The 16,763-nt window shown below is 41.7% G+C and overlaps 1 protein-coding gene across 21 annotated transcripts in view; it reads right to left on the bottom strand.

Annotated features, from left to right (window-relative positions):
- The window catches only part of MACF1 (microtubule-actin crosslinking factor 1), a 344,123-nt gene that overhangs the window by 52,488 nt on the left and 274,872 nt on the right, over window positions 1-16,763 (bottom strand). For all 21 annotated transcript variants that reach the window (XM_014541584.1, XM_014541592.1, XM_014541587.1 and 18 more), the window contains 3 exons: window positions 5,156-5,317; window positions 4,793-4,963; window positions 3,390-3,556 (listed from right to left, as the gene is read on the bottom strand). In XM_014541584.1, the coding sequence (XP_014397070.1) occupies window positions 3,390-3,556; window positions 4,793-4,963; window positions 5,156-5,317 (500 nt within the window). The remainder of the gene's footprint in view (window positions 1-3,389; window positions 3,557-4,792; window positions 4,964-5,155; window positions 5,318-16,763) is intronic.

Raw genomic sequence — 16,763 nt, 5'->3', positions numbered from 1 at the left:
GGGGGTGCAGGAAGAGATTGGACAATAATCGTGCACCTATGGATGAGGACAGTGGGTGGGGAGTGAGGGCGGAGGGTGGGGTGGGAACTGGGTGGAGGGGAGTTATGGTGGGAAAAAAGAGGAACCAATGTAATAATCTGAATAAAGATTTAATTAAAAAAATAAAATAAAATAAAGTTTAAACAAGTCGAAAAATCACCAGTCCTCATTTTTCCCTCTGTCACTACTACCTTCACTTATGAGCGAAGAGAAGAGAGCATCTGAAATTCGAAGGCAGACTATGAACTAGAACTCCCTTCCTGCCTCCCTAATCCAGTGAGGCTTCTAGTAACTTCAAGCCCCAGAACATAACTTTGAATCCAGATTTAAGAAAAAAAACAAAAAACCCAGACTAGCTAAATGTGCCAACACAAATGGCAGAACTATGGACTTTATATAGCTCACTTGGAATCTTAAATTTTATTTTATATAATATCCATACTTAGCTTGGATTTCAAGTTTCCTATAGATTAAAAACAGATTACAAAGGGGAGAGGAAGCCTGAATATTGGAGGCAGTCTAATAAGGAGAACAACCACAGAACTATATTAGCATACAGATTAATAATAAAGGCATAGTGATGACTTTGAATCATTAAGAACAGATAAATGCTACGTCACATTTGAAAAGGCCCAAGAGCATACGATGCACTTTAGTTCGGCAAACCTTTATTGAGCAGTTACTTTGTGCCAGGTCCTATGGACAAACTGTGTGTGTGTGTGTGTGTGTGTGTGTTTAAATTGATTTTTAGAGAGAGAAAGGTAAACATTGATTTTTAAAAAAAATATATTTTATTGATTTTTTTACAGAGAGAAAGGGAGAGGGATAGAGTTAGAAACATCAATGAGAGAAAAACATTGATCAGCTGCCTCCTGCACACCCCCCACTGGGGATGTGCCCGCAACTAAGGTACACGCCCTTGACCGGAATCGAACCTGGGACCCTTCAGTCCGCAGGCCGATGCTCTATCCGCTGAGCCAAACCGGTTAGGGCGTGATTTATTGTTCCACTATTTATGTATTCATTGGTTGATTCTTGTATGTGCCCTGACCGGAGATCAAACCCGCAACCTTGGTGTATCGGGATGATGCTCTCACCAACTGAGCTACCCAGCAAGAGCCTGGACAAACTTATTTTAATAAGAAATGGTTTAAATATAAATAGTTGCCATTTTAATTATCTGGATATTCAATTATGTTTGAATATAAAGGAAAATGTATTTTTAGATGCCATTTTTAAGTGTCAATATAAAGTATAGATTTCCTTTCTTATTTATGCCAGCCTTCAAAATATCTTTAATATAACTAAACATTATTTTAAAGATTGATATCAAACTAGAATTGCAAATAATTTCTATGTCTTTCTGACTCATCTCTAATTTTGAATCTGAAAGTTTGAAGAACTCAATGTACACAAGACTTAGAGTAGCAAAGAGAATAGCTAAAATAATTTAGAGGCATTAAAAATCATCCAGTATTAAAAATTGAAATAAAAGTCTTTTAACAAATGAAGCTGCTCTTGGCATTTTTCTTTAAAATAATGGCCTAGAAACTGTGCTAGGCTTGGAGGATAAAACTGGGTGGGGTAGAAGATGAGTCATAAAAAGATACATTAGAAACAAATCATCACTTTAGTGAACTTATGGACTTGGGAGATAAGCACTATATAAAGTAATGACCATAACAGTACAGGCACTGATAAAGAGTTATGACAGTTAGGAGGAAGGTGAGGTTATTCATGCTTGAGGAATAAGGAAAAGCTTTACAGAAGGGAAGATGGCCAAAAGTATTTCATGGAAGATGCAGAACCACCAGCCAAGACAGAATGAGGAAACTGACAGAAGATACTGGAGAACAAAATAGGATTTTCTTTACCTACAATATAAGGACTAAGAAGAATAGTGAAAACTAAGAAAGGTAGGTTAAGGCCAAATAGTAGAAAGCTTTGAACGTTGGGTTAAATAGTTTAGATTTTATTTATAGGCAACAGGGAGTCATTAAATGTCTTTGAGCATGCAAAGAGGCAAAGGCCTGAGGGTAAGTGACAGTAGAGTGATGAGTGATTAGTTTGGAAGCTACCTCAGACGAGCTACTCATGTGAACTAGCACAAGTGAAAACGCATTAAGTCATGAACTGAGGTATGTGACTGGGAAGACACTGTAGAAGTAAAATAAATAGAATTTAGCATCCTGGTAGGTGTGAGACACAAAGTTGGGGCAGGTGAGAAGGGTAACAATTGGGTGGGGTTTTAAGCCTAGGTAACTGGAAGATTAATGGCAATATTGGTGAAAATGTACAGAGAGAGAGAAGAAAAGCAGTGCAGTCTGAAAGTAAAAATAAGTATCTGAGTTGCAAAACTCAGATAAGAAATAAGTCAGCCAGCCCTTGCCGGGTAACTCAGTTGATGGGAGCATTGTCCCCATGCACCAAGGTTGTGGGTTCAATTCCCGGTCAGGGCACATACAAGAGGCAACCAATGAATGCATAAATAAGTGGAACAATAGGCTGGTATTTCTCTCTTGTTCTCGCTCTCCCCCTTCCTCTCTCTCAAATCAATAAATAAAAATTTAAGAGAAAGAAAGAAGTAAGCCAAAAGCAGGTAGAAGAGACTGAAGAGGAAGTTACTTGAAGATTGCCACTGGCTATCTAGACAACTGAAAGGTTACAATAATAAATGATCAACTCTATTACTCTCATAATGATTTCTACTTAGCTAGCGTTTATTTTTAAAACTGGGAACTGTATATGCTAAAAGTAAAGACATCCATATGACTTAAGCTCAAGTGACACTGGGGAACTAAGAGCTGTGGAAAGAGAAAGCACTACTGTGGAGGCCTGTCTTTTGGCCATTTACTGAAGTAAAGTTCATGCATTTCTTGAATGCACACATTTAACAGAACCACAGACTTGCTCCTCGATGCGAATACATCTAATATTAGAATAAGCTGACAGAAAAGAAATAGTATAAATTTTAATTCCAAGTATCAAAAACATTATTTATAAATATGAAGGGAAAAGATCTGTTTCAAACACTCAGAAAATAAGTGGCTGGGTTGTAGGAGTCTGCGTCTTGTCGTTTGGAACCACGACTATCTGCAGCAGAATAAGACAGAGCAATGAATCTTCCAGTTCTGAGAAATGTATGCAGGAGTTAAGGCTCATTTCTGAGTTTTTTTATTATGAGCATCACCTCTAAGAATGTATCCCTTTTCAAGATAGAAGCCGTTCCACATCTTCCAAAGCACTGTATGAAGCATCCAGGAGCTTTGAGAGCACCTCAGTGACAGCAAGTAAATAACAGGACACAACAAACCTCCTCTGACCCAGTCTCAGAATCACCCTGGCGTTACCTGGCTGCTGCCTTGCTGAGTAGTCCAGTCCATCTACGTTCCAGATTCTCCAACTGTCCAGTGATTTTCTCTCTGTCAGCCAGCTCAGCTGACTGGGCGATTCTGCCTCCTTCTGCTTGAAGCATGTCTACTGTGGCCTTTCGATCATCTAGGAGTCGCTGGAGCAACTATTTTAAACATGTTTAAAGAGAATGAAAAGTGATAACATGGGGTCACTTTAAGAATAAACAAACAAACAAAAAATCCCAAATCCCAACCCCACTAAATCCTAAGCTTACTTGAATAACAGGTTTTTTTTTTTCCACCTTGAGGCAAAAACGTAAGATATACAGAATAGTTCCTACTATCCATATGAACTTTTCATACACTTAACCATACCAGACCTGAGGCCCTGAACCTAACTGTCCCCTATACCTGGGCTCCTGAGCATTAAAGAGAAAAAACCAACATGATATAGAAAAATGTTAGTTACATGCAAACAACTGGTTAGAATAAGATGGAACTTGGAAACACTGTAGAAAATAGGTCTAGGCAAAGTACCGAAAATTAGGTACAGCTGTATAGCGGCAGATTTGGAAATTACTGGAAAATTGGTACAGCGGTCTGGTAGGGTTAAGTTTTTAAATAGAGCAATGAACTGCCATTATGCAACTAAGAGGAAACTTACTTTGAACTAGGAGAAAAATACACTGAAATTAAAATTAAGCCCAAAAAACCCCATATCTAGATTAAACATTATACATGATATATCCATTATTTAGAATATCGCTGACTCTGAAAACACCAAAAACATTTTTAAGATAAAGGTATGACTGAAATGTTGAAATAGGATACATGGATATGTAAAACTAGAGGCCCGGTGCATGAAAATTCATGCACTGGAGAGGGGGGTCCCTCAGCCTGGCCTGCCCCCTCTCACAGTCCGGGAGCCCTCAGGGGCGGGAGGTGACCCGGCGATCAGGGGAAGGCGATGCCCCCATCACCCCTCTGCTGCTGCCACTGCCGGCAGCGCAAGCCTCTGCCGGCCCTGGTTGCCTGCGCCTCGGACCCGCCCTGGGCAGCTGGGGGGCTGAGGGCAGGTCTGGCTGCACCACGAGCCTGCCACCCCTGGCGGGGCTGAAAGGACTGGGGGGCTGGGTGCCACCATCTTTTGTGACAGTGTGACAGTCAATTTGCATAATCTGTCTTTATTAGATAGGATTATTCAGTCTAATACATGCCACAGTAAGCTAGTACATTAAGGTAAGATGATAAAAATAAATTCCTACTTTCTTTTCAGGATCACACAAAGTATGTGAGGATTTTACTAAAACTCCCTCCCATGCTCCTTAAACTATAAGCAAATGTGTTGTCTGCCATTCTCTGCGGCTGTTACAATTCACTGTCTCAACATTCTCACTTACCTTCTGTTCTTGGATCTGTGCTTTCACCACTTTATACTCAGCAGATGGAGGTTTCTGATTGGCTATGAGCTCCTCAGTGTCTGCCAACCAGCTGAGCAATGGCTCCAAGGCATCTTGAAATTTCCCACAATGCAACAAAGCCTCCTGTAGTTGTGCAATTCTTTGTGCAACCTGTATCACAGACATGGAGGCTCATTATAAGAAGGGAGCTTTTTAAATTACTACTGACCCCTTTACGTAACTACAGATTGCAACTGCTAAATTTTTATTTATGTTCAGGGAAACCTTATATTTAGATGTCCCTTTTCTTTGTCCTCCATTCCCAGTGTACTTGTTACTTCCTGCCCTCCCCCTACCACTTACCTTTTTATTCAGTGTGTTCCATCGAGCATTGATCTCTTCCATGTCATGTTCCAAACCCTGCACATCACAGTTTTTTCCAGCACTCTGAATCAATCCCTGGCCAAGTCCATTCACCTGCTGTAATTTCATCTGAAGAGGATCCACCTGTTCTTTCTGAAACATCTAGATAATTATAAGCCAAAGAAGATTTAATCTCAAGGCAAACAGACCCTCTATACTACAGCGACAGGTTATTTTGGGGAAATATATGATTTAACAAAGGAGGGCAAGAATAAAAAGTGAAAACAAGCCATTTTTATAAGAAACTATTAAAGAAACACGTGGTTTCATATTTCTTTTCTCTCTTTCAGAAGATGACATGAAATGCCATAATGATGGCAGAAATCACTGATAGGCTGCCCCTTGCATGTCCTCTACCAGGGATTGAGTCTGAAACCCCGGCCATGTGCCCTGTCTAGGAATTGAACTTGGACCTCCTGGTTCATGGGTCGATGCTCAACCACTGAGCCACACCTGCCGGGTGTAGTTTCATATTTCAGTATGACTGCCTATGGACAAGTAATTACAGAGCTATCGCACTACTTAGGTCTTTAACCCAATGGAGACTCATGGTTTTTTCCCCCTCTTTAATCTGTTTGCTTAATTTTTAAAGTAAAAATCAATAGAGAAGAGAGAAGCATCAGCCTGAAGAAATAAGTAAATGTGATGTATATATATATCAATCCGAAAAGGAAGAATGATACCAAATGACTACTATTTAGATTAAAAATACCTTGGGGAAAAGCTTTAAGTGACCACTGATATATGCAATGCTCTTCTCTGACTAGGACTAATAACTCAATTAGCCAAAACATATTAACAGTATGAAAAATGCCAACCTCTTAGCTTAATCCCCCTGTGGCCATTTAACTCCATTTTGTTCCAGGGCCACAGACCACACACAGACAATAATCTTGAAACAGTATTTCTCTAATTACAAAGGGAAACGGGCCAATCCTGGGAAATGTCCTTAACAACTTCAGATACATAACTCTGAGTAAGATGCAGATATAAATAAAATATTTTTAAAATGACACTACATATCCATGTTACCACAAAACATCAGCATTTTAAAACAATGTGAACAAGTGTAACAGGCAATGTGCATGTTTCTACTGCAGTTACACTCCATTATGACTTAGAGGTTTCTAAAGGAACCAAGGAGGAAAGAATAATACTTTTGCCACTTTAAGGAAAATAATGAAATAAATATTTGTCCCTAAGATCAGATTTCTTTCAATCATCAGAGGATAAAAATCAGCCATATTTCACCAATCTGGATATTTTCCCACCCTTTTTTCTTCCACAAAAAGTTCCTTCAGTTTCAGTAAGACAGGCGAGTCAATGAAGACTGAAGGATGACAGAAAATAGAAGAGAACAAAATAAATGTGAAAAAGAATTCCTTAACCTTGGATAAGACTAATTCTGGTCTATATGAGACCACAGATCACACTAAGATTAGGAAACTGATTCTAGAAAGAATGGTCTATGGCTGGATAAGTGAGTCACCAGGGAGGGAAAGCCCCAGGGGACACTAAAAAGGAAGGTTACAAAGGAAATTACCAGTGGGCTTCATTTTATACTATAATTTGATTACACCATATTTTGTTAGGCAACACTACAAGGCAGTTCAGCTAAAAATGACTATCTCCCCACAACAACGTGGTTCCCAGAAAAAGCAAGTGCCATGATTCCATTTTGTATTAAAGATGTTTTCACTGAAGAAAAGTCAGAGCAGAGGGGAAAAAGACAAAACAAAACTTCCATGTTTTAACTGCTTGGGTGCAAGAAAATGGTGGTGGTGGGGTTGGGGTTGGAAAAGCAACGAAAGCAGACAGCCAAAGATACAGAGGAAGGATGTCCAGTCCACTGAACAATCAAATCTTGTCTCACACTACGAGTGACATTTATATTCTTTCTGTGCGGTCTTAATATGGTAGCCAGCAACTCCATGTGGCTATTTAACTAACAATCCGGTTCCTCAGTCACACTAACCACATTGCATGTGATCAACAGCCACGTGTGGCTAGTGCCTACTATACTTAAGCACAGATAGAGAAGAGATCCACTTTGGCAAGAAATTCTATTGGATAATGAGGTGAATGGCACAGAAAAGTAAGTATCTTAATCTCTTTTATATAACAGCTAATTCTGTTATTGAAATTTGAATTTACTTTGTGTATGAATATTTCCTATAGAAGCATTAAATTTCTTCCTTTGTTTCCTACCTCCTTTCTATGGACTGTGTTGACAGATACGGGTATTTTTCTCATCTTTTTTCAGAAAGTTAAAAATATATGAAAGCACTTCTAAGTAAATGCTACCTAAATATTTATTTTGAATACAAGTGAACAGAATATTAAAGAAAGTAAATTTGAAAAACACTTGCTCCCTTCTCTCAACTCTCAAATAAAGCTGTTTTGCAAACTCAGTGCTTTTAGACACATTAAAATTCCTACTCCTTAGTATTTCAATAGGACTGTGCCATATTATTAACTAACCAGAGCTGGCAGACATTTCCCACAGCAGAACACTAGTAAAAATTACTGCACGATGTACGTAAGATACAACAGAGACATAAAACAGAAAATTTCCCAAAGAATATCTTAAAACACCTTTATCTTTGGTAATACCATATTCTCTCAGTTTTCATCCTGACTGATCCTTTTTGATGTCCTTTGCTCTCTTCCTCTTTCTCTTCTACACCTCCAAATGTTAGTGTCTGGGGTGGGGATGAGGGAAGAATGTCAGTCCTGGGCCCTCTTCTCATTCTATACTCTCGTCTAGGCAATTCTATCTACTCCTATGGCTTTAAATGTTAATCGTGATAAATGCTTATGATTTTAAAAATGTATATCCAACTACTTTCTTAACATTGCCATGCAAATGACTCACAGGCATCTTGAACCTAACCATTCCAAAACTGAACAGTACTTCCTACTCCCCCCACCCCCAAACCTGTTCTTCCCTAAATCAACAATATACTACTGTCCCCATCCACTCAGTCGCACAAACCAGAACCTAGAAGCCATCCTTAATATCTCCTCTCCCTCCCTCTTAAAATAGAGGCCATTGTCAGGTCTTGTTGATTCTACCTCTAAAATATATCTTGAATCCATCCAACTGTCTTCAAATCTACTTACATCCCTCTAGTCCAAGCAACCTGGATAATTGCAGTAGCCTAGCAGGCCTCTCTACTGTCCTTGATTTCTTAAATCCATTCTACACACAGTAGCCAGTGTGATTAAAAGAAAAAATGTGTTTATTGATTTTAGAGAGAGGAAGGGAGAGGGAGAGCTAGAAACATCAATGATGAGAGAGAATCATTGATCAGCTGCCTCCTTCATGCCCCCCTCTGGGGATCAAGCCAGCAACCCAGGCATGAACCCTTGCCCGGATTCGAACCTGGGACTCTTTAGTCCGCAGGTCAACGCTCTATCCATTGAGCCAAACTGGCTAGGGCTAAAGTATGATACTTTTTTAAAAATATATTTTATTGATTTTTTACAGAGAGGAAGGGAGAGGGATAGAGAGTTAGAAACATCGATGAGAGAGAAACATCGATCAGCTGCCTCCTGCACATTCCCCACTGGGGATGTGCCCACAACCAAGGTACATGCCCTTGACCGGAATCGAACCTGGGACCTTTCAGTCCGCAGGCCGACGCGAGTATGATACTTTTGAGGATGTCTTTCTCAGTCACTGCATCCTCTCTTTAGATTCACTTCAAGGCACTCTCAGAACCCTTGGTCGCTGTGGCCTGGCCCCTTGGTCTTTTAGTTCTAACATGCCAACTTCTTCCCAGCTTCCATTTCCTTTGTCTGGGATGTTCTTCCCTCTGATTCTTTGCTAAGTAACTTCTATTTATCCTTTAGGTTTAGTTTTAAAATCCTTTCCCTGACACCACAATTGAAATTCAATCTCTCTCTTATTCCTTATTCAATGAATAAATGAATCATTGTATAGAAATAGTATTAGGGAAAGCAAACAAATCCATGAAGGTTCTGCTTATCGGTTAAGCATTCAAACACTGAACGGAGATTCTGGGGCTCTCCAATTTTTGCTTAAAGACTTTTTGGGCAAGTTTTAATTTTATAGAACCCCTATTTTATACAAAAGGTTTATTTCTTCCCCAGTGATTGGAAATAAGACTAAGGAAGTCTACAAATGAGAAGAGCATTTAAGTAACTACACATTGCTCTCAGTGGGCCTAGATCCCACTATAGAAATAGCAAACAAATTCTGACATTTTGCTTCTTTACCAAATTCTCATTATTGCTATTAAAAAGCTTACATCTACTTAAACCATGTATACACGCATACATTTGTACATACATACACAGAGGATCTAAAGCAGGTCACTGTAGATCACATTCTGAAAACAATCACTTGTCGAGTTCTAAGTGTTTATGTAAAAAATGATAGGTTCAATTTCCTCTAGAAACCCTGTTGGAAGAAATGAAATCCATACAGTTTTCATCTTGGAAAAACTTTTTAAAAATCAATTTAGCGCCGAAACCGGTTTGGCTCAGTGGATAGAGCGTCGGCTTGCAGACTGAAAGGTCCCAGGTTCGATTCGGGTCAAGGGCATGTACCTGGGTTGCGGGCACATCCCCAGTAGGAGATGTGCAGGAGGCAGCTGATCGATGTTCCTCTCTCATCGATGTTTCTAACTCTCTATCTCTCTCCCTTCCTCTCTGTAGAAAATCAATAAAATATATTTAAAAAAAAATCAATTTAGCAAGATTTGTATACTCTATAGTGACATTTATTTTGTTTCAATAAATACTTTCAAAATAGCCTCTCTACATTCTTATTGGTTAATAGTCCTGGCTATGGCTATGGAGCAGATTTCTCCTTTTGTACAAAGATGTAGGCATCTTGCTTCCAGATATTCCATAAAGTAACCATACTTCAAAGGTGATGAACAACCTTGCAGCTGGGCTATTATTTCCTTCTCCTGTCACTTATGACAGGAACATGTCATGAAATGACTACCTACTGTAGCTAGAAGGATCCTTAAGAGATTATGTAGCTCCATCTACTCATTTTGTAGATGGGGAAACAGAGATCCCAGAGACTGGTATTAAGGGTTTCCCTGAATTTTTTCTTTTATGCAGATTTGATTGGCTCCTTATAAATTTCGTTTCTGTATTTCACTGACTACTGCTGCAGGCGTTACACTAGAAATATTCTGTATAACTAATAATGCCAGTCAGTGACTTTGGATAGGACACTGGGATCTTGGTGTTAATCCCAAATTCACTAAAACTCAGAAAACTGAATCAAACCCATCTATCTAAAAGGTGATGCATTCTAATTTGATAGAATGATACATTACAAAATAACTGGTGAAGCCCAAGATGGTACCACCAGGAGGGATCTGTGGCAAATTGGCAGCTTATGGATCACCGTCAAAATGATTTTTTGTTGCTGGTAGTTGCATGTTTAAATGAACTGTAGCCAGCTAAGGCTGACCTGAAAGGTTCTACAATGGAGTGGATGAGAGAACAACCCTTCTTTCTTTTTTCCCATTTTTTTATTTATTGATTTGAGAGAGAGAGAGAGGGAGGGGGAGAGATGGAGATAGACAGACAGAAAGAAACATCGATTTGTTGTACCACTTATTTATGCATTCATTGGTTGATTCTTGAATGTGCCCTGACCAAGGATTAAACCCGCAACTCTGGCATATAGCAACAACGCTCTAACCTACTGAACTACCCACCAGGGCAGAACCCATCTTTCTTGTAGTATCCATGGAGATTAATACTCATTCAGTCAGTCAATCAACAGTGAATGCCTACTACAAGGAAGGTACTATTTGGGTCCTGAGGATAGTGTAAAACCAAAACCACCTCCACACTCAGAAACCCCTAGCTATATTAGATTATATTAAACTTTTCATTTTTTAAAAAAATATATTTTATTGATTTTCTACAGAGAGGAAGGGAGAGGAATAGAGAGTTAGAAACATCGATGAGTGAGAAAAATCTATAAGCTGCCTCATGCACACCCCTTACGGGGGATGTGCCCGCAACCAAGGTACATGCCCTTGACCGGAATCGAACCTGGGACCCTTGAGTCCGCAGGCCAACTCTCTATCCACTGAGCCAAACCGGTTATGGCTCATTTTTTTTTTTTTTAATTAATCTTCACCTGAGGATTTATTGGTTGTCTCCTGTATGGGATGCAATCCACAACCTAGGTATGTGCCCTGATTCAGAATCGAACCTGCAACTTCTTGGTGTACAGGACAATGCTCCAACCAACTGAGCCACCTGGCCAGGACTAAACTTTTAACTCCTTCACTCCACTGCTTACCACTGATCAAACGACACCAGGGCAGTGAACTCTAGAATTTGCCGATCTCAAATTCCTTTGACTTAGGAGTGCTCAAAGATGTGAACACTGGTTCCCAACAGCTTCCTAACATAGTCTGTTCTCTAACATTAAGAATTTAAAAATCTTTAAGGGAGACCCAGGAGAACATTTAGCCCAACTCCCTTATTTTAGAGATTAAAAAACAAGAGGTACAGAAAAGGAAAGTGACTTGCTTCAGGACACAAAGTTTGACAAGATGACTGAAATACCTCTCTTTTTCATAAACATTATGACTTATTTTGGTTTTAATAAACAGCTTTTATATTAAAAAACCATAATTTGCACATCTGTATATTGCTTTAACCCAACATGCTTTGGTGAATTCTTTCAACTAACCAACATATCTCTTTGAAAGGGAAAGGGGGAGGATATTCACAGTGATTGAAATCTAATACACTTGATGATTTCAATGGGTTATGGCATTTCATCCTCACAAAATTCACAGGGTTCTGCCTTAACAAATGACGAAACTGGAGACTCAGGACATCTAACCAATTTTCCCAAAGTGGTTAAGAAATATCCCAGGTCTCATTCCAAAACCTATATCCTAGCCTCTACGTGACTGCTGATAATCACTGATCAATTTGATTTAGGCAAAGAACATGCTTATTGTAATTTCAAAAAAAGAGTCACCCATTCCTGCTAATAACCTTTTTTCAAAATGTAAAGTAACAACTGTATACATCCCTGTCTTCCTTAGGCTTTTGTTATTTCTAAATGAAAAAAAAACAACAACAAATTATAGTTTTGCCAAGTGAAAGTAAGACATATTTCCCCCCATAAACTCAATAAAAAGACCAGAAAATACCAGAAGCCCCAAAGAGAACCAAAGAAAGAACTACCTGTGCCTTTCTAATCACCACCAATTCAGAGAACTTGCAAATCTCCCTTTACTCTCTAGATTCTCCCCAACAAAATGAGCAACAATTACCTCATTTGAATTTAATCCATCAGTTGTAGCCAGAGGCACTTTCCCATGCAGCACTGTGCCAGTCACCTCTTTTATCCCAAATGCTGGAGAATCAAGGTTCCCCTTGATCCACATTTCAGTGGAGGAAGACTCCCCTAGAACAGGAGTTCCTTCTTCTGATATAGGCACTGAATCAGTGTGAACAATATCTCCCAGGATGGGAACACCAGCAGGGAACACTTCCTCCATAGCAGGCTCTGCAGCAGCTAGAGTAGGGGGCTCCTTGGGAGTGGGCATACTATCAACTGTGGGGACAGGTTCCTCTGAGGTGGGCACTGCAGTAGCTGGGGCTGTAGGCTCCTCTGGAGTGGGCACTGCAGCAGCTGGGGCTGTAGGCTCCTCTGGGGTGGGCACTGCAGCAGCTGGGGCTGTAGGCTCCTGGGTGGGCACCACTGCAGCAGCTGGGGCTGTAGGCTCCTCTGGAGTGGGCACTGCAGCAGCTGGGGCTGTAGGCTCCTCTGGAGTGGGCACTGCAGCAGCTGGGGCTGTAGGCTCCTCTGGAGTGGGCACTGCAGCAGCTGGGGCTGTAGGCTCCTCTGGAGTGGGCACTGCAGCAGCTGGGGCTGTAGGCTCCTCTGGAGTGGGCACTGCAGCAGCTGGGGCTGTAGGCTCCTCTGGAGTGGGCACTGCAGCAGCTGGGGCTGTAGGCTCCTCTGGAGTGGGCACTGCAGCAGCTGGGGCTGTAGGCTCCTCTGGAGTGGGCACTGCAGCAGCTGGGGCTGTAGGCTCCTCTGGAGTGGGCACTGCAGCAGCTGGGGCTGTAGGCTCCTCTGGAGTGGGCACTGCAGCAGCTGGGGCTGTAGGCTCCTCTGGGGTGAGCACTCTAACAGTTGCAGTATCAGGCTCCTCTGGAGCAGCTGGGGTGACAGAGCCCTCTGGGATGTCCTCCCCTGTGGATGGCACTGCAACAGCTGGGACATATGCCTCAATGGTGACCACGGAAGCAACTGGCATGTCCTCCTCTGGAAAGGGCACTGTGACAGCAGCTACAGCAGTTCCCTCTGGGGTGGGCACTGCAGCATCTAGGGCATCTCCTACAGTGGGCATTACAGCAGTTGGGGCAGGTTTCTCTGGGATGGGTATCCATTCCTCCAAAATTGGTTCAGTATTACTAGCTTTGGTAACTTGTTCCCCCATAAAGATATTTAGCAATGATTCTGAATCTCTCATTTCTGTCTCCCCTCCACTCAGCTTGGGCTTTAGGTCATTCACAGTTCCCTCTCCATCACTGCTATGTCTCTGTCCTCCATCCAGCAGGTGCAGACTCTGAATCTCTGACTCTAGGGACTTTCTCTGGAGATCCTGGAAGACCTGCTCTGGGAAGTCTCTATGAAAATGTGCTAGGGCTTGGTCCTCCAAAAGCTGGGCTTCATAACCCAGCTCTTGTGCCTCACCATAAACTTTGTCCATGGACAACTCACAAGGGTCCACAGTTCCCAAGGAAGACAGACTGTTTTCTTGATTAATAGCTCCTTCCTCATTTTCCAAATGAATCTCATCTGTTAGTAAATGTGAACCATATGATAACACCTCTACTTCAGATCCTGAGATAATATCTGTTAGTTCACAGCTAAAAGCAGAACTGAGGGGGGACCTCTCAACATTCCCCTCAATCTGACTGCAGTCTACCTGGAACAAACTGCCGTTTTCTTTGGCTAGCTCAGCTTCACAGGCTGATAGGTTTTCTTCATGAGAAGCTCTGCAATCAGAGCTGGGCAATCCTCCTGGGTCCAGCTTTCCCGGTGACTCCAGGTCAGCTGGGTGTCTGAACTTAAATTCCCCTGCAGTCTCGGGGCTAAAAGGCACTTTTTCACACTCCGCACTAACAGTGGGAATGTCCCTCACGATATCAAAGTGGGCAGTAAGTTCCACAGCATTAGGCACCTGAGAAGAATCCAGGGCATTAAAATATTCACAATCCAATCCAGTATTATCACCTTTCACCCTTACATTTAAAACGTCTACATGTTCCTCTTCTAAGGCAGCCCCTGGAAAATTACTAATTACAAGTGAATTTTCTGTATCTTGGGATAGGGCCAGCCCTTCAGAAGCTTGGTTCTCCAGCTCAACTAGAGGAGTTATTTCTTCTTCACATAAACATTCTTTTTCAAGTTCAAGAAACATCTGCACTGAATCTGTGTCAGAGAGCTGCTCCGAATTGACAGGACCAACAGTGTATTCTAAATTGGAAACAAGGCCCTCTAGCTCCTGGGCAGTTTTGTTTTTCAGCTCACCTATAGCACTCTCACCTGTGAGAATATAACTGTAATCAAGAGGTGTATCCTCAAGAACAGAAGCCAAGTGGTTCTCAGCTGGCTGTAGGTCTTCAGAGCAACAAATATGACCAAGAGCTAGGTGGTCTAAAGTCTCCAAGACAGCAGCCGAGCAATGGGACCCATCCTCTACCACTGCTACAGTGTTTGCTTGTTCTCTTTCTTCAAAAATATCCACCAGGCTGTTCTTTTTCTCATCTGCCATTAGAAAAGTCTTTCCTCTCTCTGACAGTTTCTCCTCCTCCCACTCCTCCTCAGCCTCCATCATAATCCATCGCTCATCTTCCTCAAACTTTAGTTCAGACTCCGTTTTCTCTCTTAGGCTGGGGGTTATGAGAACATGCACCTCTGGATCCAACAGCTCTTCACTCAGGCAAGGGGAGAGAGGTGGCATTTCCACAGTGCAAGCTGTGTCCCCAAGGGGGTGCTGCTTCTCTCTAAAGCCTCCCTTAGCCAGACTTTTCATGGCTCTGGGCCAGGTTGCACTTGAGAATCTGTGTTCCTGCATTAGATCTGTGTTACCACTTGGTGCTGCAGCTTCTGATTCTAGAGGCTGGAATTCATGGGGAGAGCTCTCACTGTGCTGCTGAAATCTGAAGTCTTGGCAGTCTCCACTTACATTTTTCACATCCTGCACTTCTGGAATGCCTATGGATTTGGACACATGTTCCAGAGTTACTGATTCTAACTGAGGTTCCCTGTTGCCCAAATGGCCAGAACTTTCTGTTAATGCAGAACTGGATTCCTTCTTCTCTTGCAAGGAAGGATTTGAAGCACCAGCTTCTGAAACCTCACTGAGAGAAGCTTCCATCCTTTCTGCAAATTCTGGGAAATTGGGTGGCATGAAGGACTTCCATGATCTCCTGTTAACATTGTCTTTGCGTTCTGCATTTGGTCGCCTTCTGGGTGGCACAGGTGCCAACTTCTGCACATCACTGCTTAGCTTCAGTGCATCAAATATTATTCGCTCATCTAGCTTTTTGCCTTCTGGTGCTCTAGACTCAAAAACATTAGATGCTGCTCCTAAGGTACCATTGCTGGATATAGTACTTCCTTCCGTCTTTTCCATGGTGCTTTTTGACGTCTGATTAAGCTTTGACCCCTGGTCAATCTGTTCATTTATCCTCATTGTGTCATATATAGACCGCTGTGGAACATAGCAATCCTCTATATAGCCATCCTCTTCCTCTCCTTTCCCCAGGCAGGTGGGGTTCCGCCTTAAACAGTCTGGCCTGCTGAGTGGCTTACCCATACTTCTTCAATCAAAACGAACCATCAACCTTTTAAATGTTTTTCATGAATTCCCCAAAAATGCATTCTGTGTAAATTAAAAATTCCTTTACATGTTCATAATCCCAACCAACTGGATTTACCCTCTAGAAAGGCCTGGAAGTTCCACTTTGAAACCATCCTGGGAGACACTCTAAGAGGTACAGCTTTTTTTTCACAGGCTAGCAGTCTCATAGTTGCAGATAAGTGGTATAATTTACTCAACAAACAAAATAATTCTTTGTATGGCTTCTTTTTAAAGAGCACGGCTCTTTCTAATTTAAGCAATAAAAAAATCACCTGATATTGACAAGTCTTATTCAATATCTAGTTCCACTCACTTCTCATCCAAGGAGAGTTGGAAGCAGGATTTATACCGATCGTGTCCTTTAACAATGGCACAGCCTCTCTAGTCTTCATGTATAGCCCAAGCTCCTAAGAATTCCTCTCATTTTATCCTCAGTTCCACCCCTGGAGAGTCCAGCTGGTCTGAATTAGCCATTCGTTCTCCCTAGTTCGCGTGTTTGCAATTGAACTGGGCTGGTCGGCGGATATTCCTGCAACTTTAAACACAGGAAGTCCTCCATTCGGGACCAGTCCGGGGCTTCCTGTCTCCCAAACATCATGGCATTGTTGTGGCTCCCAGCACAGCCCGGCGCGGTGGCCGCAGAG

This window comes from Myotis brandtii, unplaced genomic scaffold (genome assembly GCF_000412655.1).
Source record: "Myotis brandtii unplaced genomic scaffold, ASM41265v1 scaffold274, whole genome shotgun sequence".
Taxonomy (NCBI): Eukaryota; Metazoa; Chordata; class Mammalia; order Chiroptera; family Vespertilionidae; genus Myotis; species Myotis brandtii.
Note: the sequence above shows the minus strand (reverse complement) of the source record. Positions and strands in the feature narration are given on the sequence as shown.